At 38.9% G+C, this 13,083-nt stretch overlaps 5 protein-coding genes across 5 annotated transcripts; 1 reads left to right on the top strand and 4 right to left on the bottom strand.

Annotated features, from left to right (window-relative positions):
* Window positions 1-146: 146 nt before the first annotated feature.
* Window positions 147-4,251, top strand: BATDEDRAFT_92406 (uncharacterized protein; the record flags this gene model as incomplete). Its single annotated transcript, XM_006682666.1, has 8 exons — window positions 147-257; window positions 316-510; window positions 587-1,050; window positions 1,115-3,045; window positions 3,125-3,351; window positions 3,458-3,589; window positions 3,691-3,978; window positions 4,045-4,251. The coding sequence occupies 8 exons, from the start codon at window positions 147-149 to the stop codon at window positions 4,249-4,251; spliced, it is 3,555 nt and encodes a 1,184-aa protein (XP_006682729.1).
* Window positions 4,252-4,706: 455 nt separating this feature from the next.
* Window positions 4,707-8,488, bottom strand: BATDEDRAFT_14596 (uncharacterized protein; the record flags this gene model as incomplete). The annotated part of the gene is made up of 8 exons (XM_006682494.1): window positions 4,707-6,314; window positions 6,396-6,581; window positions 6,646-6,723; window positions 6,807-7,076; window positions 7,137-7,319; window positions 7,401-7,640; window positions 7,721-7,958; window positions 8,043-8,488. Coding segments are annotated over 8 exons (3,249 nt in total), but the record flags the coding sequence as incomplete, so codon positions are not given.
* Window positions 8,489-9,037: 549 nt separating this feature from the next.
* Window positions 9,038-9,442, bottom strand: BATDEDRAFT_92472 (uncharacterized protein; the record flags this gene model as incomplete). The annotated part of the gene is made up of 1 exon (XM_006682623.1): window positions 9,038-9,442. One exon carries the CDS (start codon window positions 9,440-9,442, stop codon window positions 9,038-9,040), a length of 405 nt encoding a protein of 134 aa, XP_006682686.1.
* A 631-nt stretch (window positions 9,443-10,073) lies between these two features.
* BATDEDRAFT_28262 (uncharacterized protein) lies at window positions 10,074-11,413 on the bottom strand (the record flags this gene model as incomplete). Its single annotated transcript, XM_006682545.1, has 4 exons — window positions 10,074-10,282; window positions 10,813-11,042; window positions 11,080-11,092; window positions 11,137-11,413. The coding sequence occupies 4 exons, from the start codon at window positions 11,411-11,413 to the stop codon at window positions 10,074-10,076; spliced, it is 729 nt and encodes a 242-aa protein (XP_006682608.1).
* A 23-nt stretch (window positions 11,414-11,436) lies between these two features.
* On the bottom strand, window positions 11,437-12,173 carry BATDEDRAFT_37524 (uncharacterized protein). The gene has a single exon (XM_006682605.1). The coding sequence runs from the start codon at window positions 11,708-11,710 to the stop codon at window positions 11,438-11,440; it is 273 nt and encodes a 90-aa protein (XP_006682668.1). The 5' UTR covers window positions 11,711-12,173; the 3' UTR covers window position 11,437.
* Between the last annotated feature and the right edge of the window lie 910 nt (window positions 12,174-13,083).

Below are 13,083 nucleotides of genomic sequence, written 5' to 3'. Positions count from 1 at the left end.
AAAGATGTTTATTCAAGTCAATCTGTGGTAAGAAAACAAGAATATTCAACTATTATTCCAAGATAATTACTGCAGGATAAATCCAAGTGCTTTTACGTGAAATATGGCTGTAAATCCAAGTTTTTGATTTTATTACAATCGTCAACATGGTCGATACAGGATCTACTCTGGATCGTAGCCATTCAGCATCCTTGTCCAAATCTCAAACTGCATCTTCTGGAATGGGAATGACTGCTCCTGAACCTACGGTCATCATGGTATAATGACATTGATAAACACGAATATGCGATGATTAGAGCTAACAATCTTGAATAGGTGAATAGCAACCGAGAACTCGAGTTGGAATGTACAAACTTGATTGGCATATTCGCTGGAAAAGAAACTGAAGAGAATTGGGAAGCGAGAGAAGTCTCGTTACAGAGACTAAGAGGAATCTTGAGGGGTGATGCTCCAGCCATGTCTGCCTTTGCTGCTCATCTGAAACTCTTGTCCGAACCCATTTCTAGAACTGTAAGAAACTGTCTTTTACTATTCTGATATTTATATGAAACAACTGATGCATTGATTGTGCTTGAATCGGAACTAGTTGCACAGTTTGAGAACTGCTCTGGTTATTACTTGTTGTACTGTTGTGGCAGAATTGGCTGTTTTTACTTGGACCGACTTGGATCCTCATGTCGACATGCTTCTCACTCATCTGTTCCAAATTTCTGCTTCCACAAAAAAGTTGGTCATGTCTGCTGCAGTAAATGCCATCAAATCCATTATAATGATCAATACATTTCATCCCAAACAGCTGGTGCATTTCTCTACTGGCATAACCAATAAAAGCCAAAGTCTTCGACAAGTCACCGCGGATTGTTTGCGATTATTCATTGAACGAAATGTTGGCTCGCCTGCTTTGCTTCAGGCTATTGAAAAATCAGCAAGTGTAGAAACGATTGAAAAGATTGTCAAGAAAGGGCTTAAAGATGCAAACGATAAGGTGCGTGAGGCTGCCAGAGATGCGTTTTATTTTTATTCTATTGGATGGCCTGATCGTGCTGCAAAGTAAGTCTTTATTGCATGAATTAGTTTTATAACCTCAAATCGGTTGACATTATTTATGAAATAGAATGCTGGATTTGCTCGAGTTATCTGTACAAAAGGCCATTCAGCGTCACAAGAAACCGCTCACTACTCAAATGATAGTACCACGTATCTACACGCTTGAATCTACAAGCGTATCAGCGGCAGAAACAGATCATCTTCAAGTCGCTTACCAATCTTCCACTAAGTCTATTGAAAACTGTCCAATTCCTAACCACGAAATTGATTCTCCACAACAAACTATTTCATCTGAAGCACATTCATACAATCAAGACCTTCAATCTAGCCAATATTCTTCAAAATCAGTTTCTCCTAATAAACCTTCTAACCAGTCGGGAAAATCTGCTGGAAACACCCGCGCTAAATCAGGACCATCCATATCTCAACCCAAGGTTTCAAAAGACCTTCAAATCCTTCAACAACTTGAAAGTGCAGATACAGAAGATAAACTACAAGGGTTTTATGCAATTCTGAATACGGTTCAAGAGTCTTCGCTGATGAAGCAACCCATTCCGTTTTCATCAGAGTCTTTGCAGAATATGCGTCAATCCATTCTTTCATTCTACACCATTGCTGAAGGCGAGTTTCTATCTTCGCTTTTAGATTTAGAATACATGGATATTCTTTTGGAAGCAGGCCTAGTGGATTTGACCGATATCATCATGTCTGCGCTGAGGGCATCGATCTCTGTTCAATCTGAATCTGATAAAAAAGTCGTGGAAAAGTGTTTAGATCTTATCAAACGCTCGTTTAATGCAGATGAACTGATGGATGTACTTTTGAGTCAAATTGGTGCCATACATTCTAGCACTGAAAAACTTGATAGCCAGTCAGATGGTTCAAACATTTGTAAATCCTTCAAAGTTGGGACTCTTGCTGCACCGCTTGCTCAGTTTCTTCAATCTGTTGCTATGTTATACACATCTAATGAGGACGACGCTGATATTAAACATTACATGACTGATGCTGCCAAAGTTGGTGATATGATGAAAATATTGGTGCCCATTGTACACGGTTCCCAAGCCGTTCCTGCTGCAGCTACATTCATTTTAGGCACTCTTCAATGTGTGCACAATATTTCTCCACAACTATTTAAATGCTGCATGGAAACATTTGATTATGAGCTGGCAAATGGAGTGTATATTGCACTTGGACTTCCTTGTAGCATGACTCCCAGTCATTTGACAGATTCTTTGAATTCAGTTGTAGATAAGCCATTGATTGAGTTTGATGAGGTATCTTTGACACCGCAAAAACTAGTTCGAGATGCACACGTAAATACACCGACTTTTCATTTTTCACAGCAAGATGTATGTGCCAAAGATGTACCACCACTTCCAATGCCTTGTAGTCAACATGAAGGCAACGATTTCATGGATCATCTCGACGCAGAAAACGACAATGTGTTTGGTGATTTAAGTCGAATTGACAGTGTTCTTCACGACACGTCTGTGATGGATTCGTGTATGGATGAACCCTCTGTACAACTTAGCGAAAGTGCAAATGTTTTAAACGAAACGATGCCGTCAGGGTTTGCAGACACTAGCACTATTGGTCCATCCTATCTATCCAACTCAACCTCGGTCTATTCGACCAATGCTATAGTCATCCATGACAATCAGAGGGATACTCAAGACATGTCCAATACTAGTGCAGATATGAGCGATGACGAAAATATAAGCTTTACTCAAGTTTCTGGTCTTGTATCTGCAAATGTGCAGACGAGTACGCCTCACACTCCGTCTAGACAAATTCCATCTGTTCTAGATCCATTCCAGGCTCAGAATAGTGCTTGTAGTGAAAACTTGATTGATCTATCTTGTTCTGCCATATCAGGTTTAGTGGGTGCAGAGTGTGAATTTCCTGCACCTGTTCTTGGCCATCTAGAACGCCTGGTTACTGACCATGACACACCAGTAAAGCTCCAGTTTAATCGACGCGATCAGCAAAATTATTGTAAGCATCATTTACTATTGTATGTACTATAAATAGTATTTGAATGTGTGTTGACATTGAAGTGACATTGATAATGTAGTGCTTTCTACTGGTACTCCGACACCTAAACGATTAAAGCAACACGATGAGCTTGAACAGCAAATCAACCATTTACGTGTTGGTACAATGACAATTGGTACCACTCGCCGGCTTATGCGGATATCTGAAGCGGATGCAAAACTACCACAACAGGACAGTCTAAAATGGGGCCAATGGCTAGGTCCTTTAATGCTTGCTATCAAAGAAATTGTGTCATTCCCCCAAACGGTAATCTATGCTATGGGTTACTGTTTGTAAACCATTTTCATCATGGTTATACACTATTGATTATCCACTCAATTCTCACTCTTGTTAATGGGCTTGCAATGAATAGGACAGTGACATGCTAGAACAATGCTTGGTATTGATCAAAACGCTTATAAAAAACCAGTATGTGTTTTTTGACGGATTGGAATACGAAGTTATATATTTGCTTTTAGATTGTCGTAGTACCGGAACTGCCCAGGTGATTACAACATTGATGGATTAAAAAAATATTATGCTATTTTCAAAAAGTTGAATACAGTCTTACATTTTCATTACAACAAATACGGTATGAATTATTAGGTTTCAGGAAGTGCAGAAGCAGCTCTTGATGTTATGATTGAAAAACTTGATCCAGATGCTTTGTTTGAAGCGTTTATTAGTATTTTACAGAGGTGGGATCTGCACGATGAAAACGATCCAGGAAGACGTGTTCGGCTTTTGCTTGACCATACCAGTTCAGTCGAATATCAGCCTTCACCTGCTGCATCGTGCCTGATATGTTTAAGCCGGTTAATCAAATCCAAGTTTGATATGCAAGATCTGAATCATACGCATCGTACAAATAGTTTGATGAACTTGGCGTCCAAGGTAATGCTACCCTTTTACATTCTTTTATATAGTGCAAGTTAAATCACATAGGTTTTATTAACCTAGATTGTATGGTGGTGTTTGGTATATTACAAGGCGGTCAATTCGGACAATTTGGAAATCCGAAAAGCTTGTATCGATCTTCTTGTCTGTGTTGGAGATATCATTGGCGACCACATTTGGACTCACGTCACTCCCATTTTTAGTGAAGCTCAACGCAAATTGCTTGGCGTGTATATCGCCAGATCAAAGCGTCGAACAGAACAACGTTGATATTGTCAGAAAATGGTTCACCAGATTGCTTATGCATCAATGGGTTGGACCATTGTATGTTTACCGAATACAATGTTGTTTACAATGACTTGAAATTACCAAATGTTTAGGGGATGCAACGTCCTTGTCATGATTTTATTGTTGACAGAGTATGCATATGTAGATGTTTTTGAAAGATTGGGTCAAGGATCAAAAAACAATCCCATTTCATATCAATGGGCAAACATTTGAAAAAATCTATACCGTCCACCACCATTCTAAACAGCTTGGATCCAACAGAACTTCAGAAAATGGACCATCAAAAAGTAGGTTGTGACCATTTGCGTCAAACCGGACCTTGATGAGTTGCAAAAGGAAAAGTGTGTTGTATTATATAAACAACAATGGTGGCAGACAAGTATACAAGTGTAAAAAGAGAAGTCGTGATCAGTAGCGACCGACCATTTCACGAGTTTTCATGGAGCGGAAGTCCAAATTACTCGGTACGATCCGCGACCTTTGCCTCTACCTCTACCTCGGCTACTATTACTAGGAGCGTCGACTGTGTCATTACTTGGGCCGTTAAACAATGCTGCCGATGCTTGCCAACTCCCATTCTGAAAGGCTTGCTCTCGTAAAAAATTGCTTCGCTCTCGTTCTTCGTAACCCAATACAAGCTTTTTTAATCGAGTCTTTTCCTCCTGTTCTGCCTGCTGCTTAAAAAGCGTGCTCACAGCAAAAAGACTATCGGCAGGTAGTTCCATCGTTTTTGCTTGCTGTTTGTTGCCACGCCGAGTTAGCATTGTAAACTTTACAAAACCTTCATCGTCTGCTTCATCCATTTCGTCGCTCTTGGCTGGAGAGATATTTAAATTTCCAGTGGGAGCAGCAGTAGACTTGAGTCGTCTAGGGATGGGTGCATCAAAAAGACTAGGCTTGCGCTCATTCTTACGACTATCAAGACTCTCTTGCATCATGGAGCTAAACTCACGTTCAAAGTCTAAATCTTCTTCGGTTTTGGGTGGTGGTGCCATGCGGATCACCAACTCTTCTTCGTCATCATCGTTCAGACTCTCGTTATGTTCACCATTCTCGTCATCAGAAAGATCTTCCAAATCAGCTTCTTCTTCTGCATCGCTACCTTGAAGATCGAGCACTTCGTCATCAGCATCATCCTGCACACCTTCAAAAGCAGTGGTGGTGGTTGAACTATCACCATGTACACCAGCAGTGGGTACCATTGCACGTTGAACTTTAGATTGGCGTTCAGCAATCTTGTTAACGAGCTCAACTGCCTCGTCATAAGACTTGACACGAATTAGTTTGGGTCTTACCATCTCCAGTGTTTCATCAATGAAAAACTCGGCCTCCATGGGTAAGGCTGTTTTGGTGAACATGTACATTTGCATGAATGCAAGAAAATCATCAAGTGAACGACCATCTATTCCTGTTTGAAATGCGCTCCCGCATGCATCTAGAATCGTGCAAACCAACCGTAAACGGAAAAAATCATTTGCAGCATCAAGTGGACAAGACACATGTGGCATTGGTACACCTCCCACATGACCAAATCGCAGCAATAAATACAATGTTTCAAAAATCACATTGCTGTCCACCATTCTGTAGGTGTGCAAATGTCCCAAAAACTTGGCTGTGGAGATACGACGTTGATTGTGCTTGAATATATTCTCCTCAAGCGAGCAACGAATATCTTCTAAACAGCTATCAACAATTGCTACGCCAAATTCTGGGTAATACCGTGAAAGTTCGCTGGATAGAAACGCCATCAAACCCAAATTTGAAAACTTGATTTTCCAAATTTTTGTAAACAGTTTACGCATCGTGGCAAGTACAAGTGGATCAGACCAGTTGGCTTTGCGCAATTGAACAAGAATAGATCGCGCAGAGGAAAGGTCCAGGTCATAGTAGATCAGCTTACGAAGGTATTGAACCATGGGCTCGCGCTGCTTGATTGTGAATGCAACTGTGTCTGGTGGGTTACATTCATGGATGGCATTGTCAATCATGAATATATGTCTGCTGTCTAAATTTTGAGAGATTTTTTTACGCTGCATAATCTCAATCTGGTATAATGATTGGGTAAGTCGAGTTTTCCATGGACAAATGAATTACATTAAGCATCCTATTTAAATCATAATACATACAAAATCGGCTGTTTGGGCATTTGTATCAGGATGACGAAACAAAAAACGACCACAGTTGTCAAGCAAGGCACACAAAAGATCCACATTATGATGCATGAAATCATCCAGCAAAACTTTGATCACATGAAAGACAACGTGCAAGGGTGTGATTCTGAACTTGGTCAGCTCACCGATATAGCGAATAACCTATATTAACGCAAAGTCAATACCATGCAAAACTCAAAGTGGGAATTACAAAGACCAGTCAGACATGGTTACATGCCTTGATTTTTTTGTCAATGAACATTTGTTCTTTTCGCTTTTGTTGGGCATGAAACATTCGATTGAGCTAAAATGATGATCAAAAGCACTTAGAATACAATGCAAATCACAAACATGAATAAAAGCATGCATATTTGCCTCTTCGAGTACACCTGTGCCAATATCTGGCATGTAAGGATTTAGAGTTGCGATTAAACGAGAATAGTATGGAATCAAATCTAATCTTTGATACGAAAGAGCCAGTAGAGTTTCCACCATTTTTCGTCGCGATCCTCGATTGTTTTGAAAAGCAAATTCTACAGCAATTTGATCTATTGTTTCCTTGTTTACCGCATTTAACATTCGAGAAAAGATTGTAATAAGAGTAGCATTAAACGAAGCGGATTCAACTTTTTTTTCTTCGTGTTCATGCGTGGTTGGCTCATATGTAGACAAAACTGACGCATATTCATCCGTCCCATCATGTATTGTAGTCTCAACCGAAATTGGATTATCCTGATCTTCTGTAGGTGCATTGTCATCTGATTTGGATACAGTATCCTCGGATGGTTTGTCATCTTTGGGTCTGATACCAAGGAGAATGGCAGGAACTTGATTTTTCAAATCAAGAATATTGTCATAAAACAATTTTGATTCTTCATCTTCCCAAATGCCTGTTTTAAACTCCTACATGTTGATAATGTTGGTATTGAGTTCTTAAATCACAGCACCAATAAGCAAACCAAAGAGAATTCATGTGCATACCTTTTCATCACGGATGCTTTTTCCGCCAGACATGATAATGTTCATTCCCGATCTAGCAGCATCGTCGTCTTCAGCTAACTCAGGCATATCTCTTTTCAAATAGGTGGACAGTGTTTCGACGGATGTACGCAGTTTTTGATAAACCTTGACAGTCTTGTCGTAGGCATCTTGTTTATCCTCATATATCTCACCACGAGCAATGAAACAATCACTAGTGATTTTTTCTAAACGCTTCACATGCTAAAGATTTATGTTGAAAGTTTACTGCCACTGACCAACCCAAAGTAGAATCAAAAATACAGTTTTTACAGTTGTATTACCTGATGATCACGAATCAAATGAAAGGCGGCTGAATCAAAATAGCTGTTTAGTATCTTGGAGATACTTGTTCGATAATGAGAGGGGATCAGCGAATCAAGAATCATAGTAGTCGATTGATCGTGGTTGTCTTGATCGGCAGTTTCTTCAGACTGCAAATGTTTCGAGTCAATGATGCATATTGAAAAGAATTTAACGAATGCGACACAAATGGATATATTCAAATGGGTCTTGTCTTTACTCAACTAAACACCAAATAACAATTTGAAAAATCAGTATTACCGAATAAAACATCAAGACAATCTCATCTAGATTTGACTATACAAACATGCCATTTCAAATAAAATATTTCCAATCAAACCATCTTTGCTTTTAGGTGGATCTTGAGCAATTCCAACCAAATAGAGTTCAGAAATAAACCTTAGTGAGCTGCGTTGTCGATGAACTCTCACAGTCTCATCTCTTTCCCGCTGTTCAGTTGCTACACCGACAAAGCTCGGTGGTGGACCAAAGTGTTTTAATGTGTTTGCCAGCAACAATGGGGAAAATGCAGCGTAACGTTGATGGATTAGCGATGAGATTTCTACTGCAGCCCAAATATCAGAAGATGTTTTGTAGATGGCTTCAGAGATGGACAAGGCGACTTCTTCGATATATTTCTCAAGTTTAAGAGAAAGAACATCTTTTTTAATAGCAGCAAACTGAGTGGAAGTTATTCCAGACTTGAGTTTCTTGATCAAGGATGTATTTTTTTTAATAGATCCATCGAGCTTATCGTAGAGAGATGAATCTATTATTGAATGACACACAAGTCAGTGTTTAAACAAGAAGAATTGTTATGAATTGTTATTTAAAATAGAGCTGAATGCATCAATTCATGAGTGAATGCGAGTTGGTGAAGCCAACCTCTTGAAGCAGTCAAATGAGCGACATTAGCAGTGCGAAGTGCAAGTCTCTTTGCAAGTTGCTGATCATCGTCCTTTTCTGTTGTAACAGAAGGTCCAGACTTGTCCATATGAGTTGAATGGCAAGAAAACCCTTAACAAGCAGTTGGCAAGTGTGAAATATTAAAAATTAACGAGTTATTCGACTGGTTTGAAATCACAATTTACAATCCAACCAGAATCACTTTAGTTGCTGTTTCCGATTTACGATAATTTATTAATAGTAGTTTATGCCAGAACCAATCCAATAGTGTAAAGGGTTTGAGTTGAAACCCTTGGAACAAGAATATCAAACATTCAGTCGTATCAACACGGTCTTGGTCTAGTCAGCAGCATACAGTATCCTCGTAGCACGGTCAATTCATTCGGATTCAATCATGGTAATTGCTTCTCTACATTGTCAGACATCACAGGCTGTTCATCCACATTGGTTGCATTCTCCTGATCATCTTCATCTAGCTCATCTCCATACACCTCGGGATGTTCTCGGAAACAAGCCTGCATGGCTCTAAACTGATCTACACAATCGATCCCTTTTGGTTCTTCTTTGGAATAAACAAAACAAGAAAAGGCTGCCTTGAAGGTCTCTCCACAAGGTGGTTGAGTCATGGGTCCTAAGCATGGACAGTCCCAGTTGATCTCGCCAGTCTCCTCATTGTAGGCTTCTTGCTGGGCTGTGGATGCATCAAGTGGTTGTTGTGTTGTTTTTGCAAACGTATCTGCTGGACTAAGAAACATGATAGTGTCCTTGCCGTCTTCCTCTGTTCTAGTATACGACATATTACTGCTGAATTCAAATGGGTTGAGAATGTAAAAAAAATATTTCTATTCCAATCAATTTCAATGTTTTGAAAACATTCTGATGGCATCAAAAGGCTTCAGCTTTTTGAAATCGTAAATTATTTATGAAACCGTACAATTGGTTTAAAATAACTCGAGACTATAACTGAACGTCGAAGCTCGCGTTAGAATATCCCATTTTTATATTAAACAAACCAATCTTGGTAAGCTGACAGTATTCACAGTTGTAACAAATCCAACATTTGTTCAATCTACAATTCTCATTTTATTACAAGTAAAAATTGAATAATCAACCTCAAATCAACTGTTGCGTTATTGACATGTGCGATCATTGTTGTTGAACTAAATTGTGATTGTATCCTTGATTCAAAATACAAGAGTCTCTTTAGTGTCATGGTCGTGTCAGATATTCCTTGATTGTAAAGTCAACGTATCCAATGATAACCAATGTATGGACGTGACTTGTGTAATGGCAATCGCTCTGCCTTGTTTGTTTTTCGTTCAACTTTTCCAGTCTTGGTTTTTCTCCTTGCAATTCGTATAGCCATTCTATGAAGGACTCGGGTTTTTTCAAGTCATCAAGCAGTTTTCAAACAGTTTTCAAAAACAATCAAGTCATGTCCAATAAACTGTCTGATGTGCAGGTGTTTTGGCATTGGTCCGTTGGTCCATTAGTACGATTGTTGGTTGGCAATTCGGACTTGTAAATGACAATTGATTCTTGATTGTTGCATTGGTGTCCATATGTGTCCATATGTGACTCATTGTATACGGAACAGGACTGACAAGTGTGTCTGAATTGATGACAGATGATACACCCTATCCAACAAAAAGTAATACATTGATCGTGTCTGCATGGAAATAAGCTTTATAACTTCCACTTCTGAATGTATGAGAATCAACATTCAAACAACAGATACGTCCAATGACTCTTGCAAATGCATTGATAGAGTGTTGTTGAATAATTCGAGTGTTTACAAATCAGCATCACTGGAAATAGTTACTGTTATTCAGACAGTCAGTTGTCCAGACATTACAGTTGTAATATTACACATTTTCCATTGTTGCTGGATACCAATATGCCTACATTTAAAGATGAATGCTACCAACAAAATATTCCATTAGAACTGCAACTGTTGCTTCAAGATCATGGACATATCGTTGTAAATCGTTTCAAATATCAGTCTGTTACCCCATTTTAAACCAATCCATCAATCTCCGATTTGGCTCGTTCAATACTCTCCAGCAGCTTGCATTCCATTCCTACAACGACTTGTTCATCGTATCCATGTTTACAGCGTTTGTTGTTTTGACTGCGATTTGCATCAACCCAGAACAACAGAATTTACCATTTCCTTTGTAGAATCTGTCCATAATGTCTGTTTTAATGTAATCTTTTGACTGCTTTTCAATACAAAAGTCGACAACCATTGCTTTATCATCGACTTGACCGCAGTTTGATGAGTTGACAGCACAATCGCATATACACAGGATACGAAATATCAAATCCAAAAGAATCATGGATCGTTGGAGTTGATTGCAGTGACGGTTCTTTCTACTAGTATCGTCAATTTGAATACTAAATAAAAAAACATGAGTGTAATTTTATATCCTACATGCCTGTGTAATCTAATTTCAAGTAATCATTTCAACTTAATCAGTAGACGATTGACTGCAAACATCAACCCGCCACTCATCAATGAATTTCCTGGTTTTTTCAAGGAATCCATCCGACCACATATCATCACCATCCAATTCCTTCAATTCATTTTCGTCAATCCATCCGTAATCAAGAGCATGTTCACGAGCCAACAACGCATGAAATGATAAACAGCGCATGTAGGGACGTTCTGAATTTAAAAAATGAAGTTCTCCATCAAAATCATTAAAACAAGTCTTGTCTTTAAAATCAACGTCACCAATCTGATAGTTGGGGAACTCTTCCTTCATGGCTTTGTCGAGTTTTCCTGCTTTTCAACTCATTATCAATGATTTTGCATCAAATCGAACCCGACTGCTTGTCAAAGAGAAGAACAAAGCGGTCCGAGTCAAATGCCTCTTCAAAATTTTAAGCAGAACCAGAATGTTTTTTCCAGAATTGATACTCGACAATCCAAAGTCACGCACATGTCGATGCCAATGCTTTTGGAATAGATGAGAGCAATTGAGGTACTTTAAAGGAACTTTTACTCCAAGCATATGACAACATGCATCTTGAGGGAGGGTCGTAGATGCTGAAGGTACCATTCCATAATGAATCAAGCACTTGAAACAAATATCATGGTTGTCAGATTCATAACTCTTGGGTTTCGACAAGCTAAAGTCGTCCTTTGCCTTTTTTTCTGAAGCCTGTTATTTTCTCTGATTTCGAGCGTCAATTCTCTGATGGCAAGTACAATATCAGGAGTGGCAGTAAAACTTCCATTTGTGTTATCTGTAGATGATGGGACAAGTTGAGTTGGGGAAACAGCAGAAACTCCTGTAATGGTGATGAATAGCGGATGCTCTCCAGTATTTTGAACTGGGACTGGGTCGTATGGCTACAAAGTTTCACCACCATCAGTCAGTGAGAGTGAAAGGCGAGCAGCGTCATAAGAGCCAAGTCGGGTGACAACTCCTTTTTTACTTCCTTGATAAACGGATAAACATTTGTGCAGTCTTCAGTAGAGACTTTGACAGCATTGTTTGGCTTGAGCTTCACCTAAAGTTTTGTCATTTTTGTGGAATAAAACTAAAGATACGAATGACAAAATGTAACAAATTTATATGAAAAATTATATTTACTATTCAAATTATTTGAAATTGAGCCAAAATTTGTATGAATTTTCCTACAAACTTTAAATAAAACGGTATTATTTGGTGCTCTTTTTATACTACTCATTTCATTGCTGCTGTTTGAGATTCTGTCATGCCAAAGTCTTGGGTTTCAGTTTGTAGTCAAGACATTCTGAACTTGACTAAAAGTGTTTAGTGTTTCCACTCTGTACACTCTTTACACTGTAGATTTGTCATTATCAGACTCTGGACTCGAACAAGACATTGTAAAGTGGATATGTGACAACCTCGTAGAGTTACCAACACTCGGACAAAGTGATGTTGGTAGTGCTCGAATGGACTTTTACCAGGCACACATTTGTCAGTCAACTATTTCAAGCATCTTGGAATGGAACGACACATACAGAAAGCCCACTCTTGTAAGCGACTGATGAATTGGCATGGAAGAGTTTGTCAAGTATTGAAAACATTCGCACAATAGAATCAAATATTTGGATTGCAATGGACGAGTTGGGGTTTAAACTTGGTGATTGTACAATGTATGGCTATACAAACAGATGTGAAAGAGTACAGTCCAAAAACAACATTTCAGTTCAAAACTATAGTCTAATAGTGTGTGTTTCATATGACGATCAATGTGTTGAGAGATTGATCAAGGCAGCAGTGAATGCTGTAATATTAACTTGTTAAACAATGACATGCAACATTCCCAAACGGTCAGTTTATTCTAGACAACATTCCATTCCACAAAACAACTCTAATTAGACATGGTTTACCAACTATTCAACAAACAGCGCGATGTTTGGAACTACACTATACAGCATCATACTGTCCATTCTTGAACC

This window comes from Batrachochytrium dendrobatidis, assembly GCF_000203795.2.
Source record: "Batrachochytrium dendrobatidis JAM81 unplaced genomic scaffold BATDEscaffold_17, whole genome shotgun sequence".
NCBI lineage: Eukaryota > Fungi > Chytridiomycota > Chytridiomycetes > Rhizophydiales > Batrachochytrium > Batrachochytrium dendrobatidis.
The sequence above is the reverse complement of the archived record's forward strand: the minus strand, read 5'-3'. Positions and strand labels throughout refer to the sequence as shown.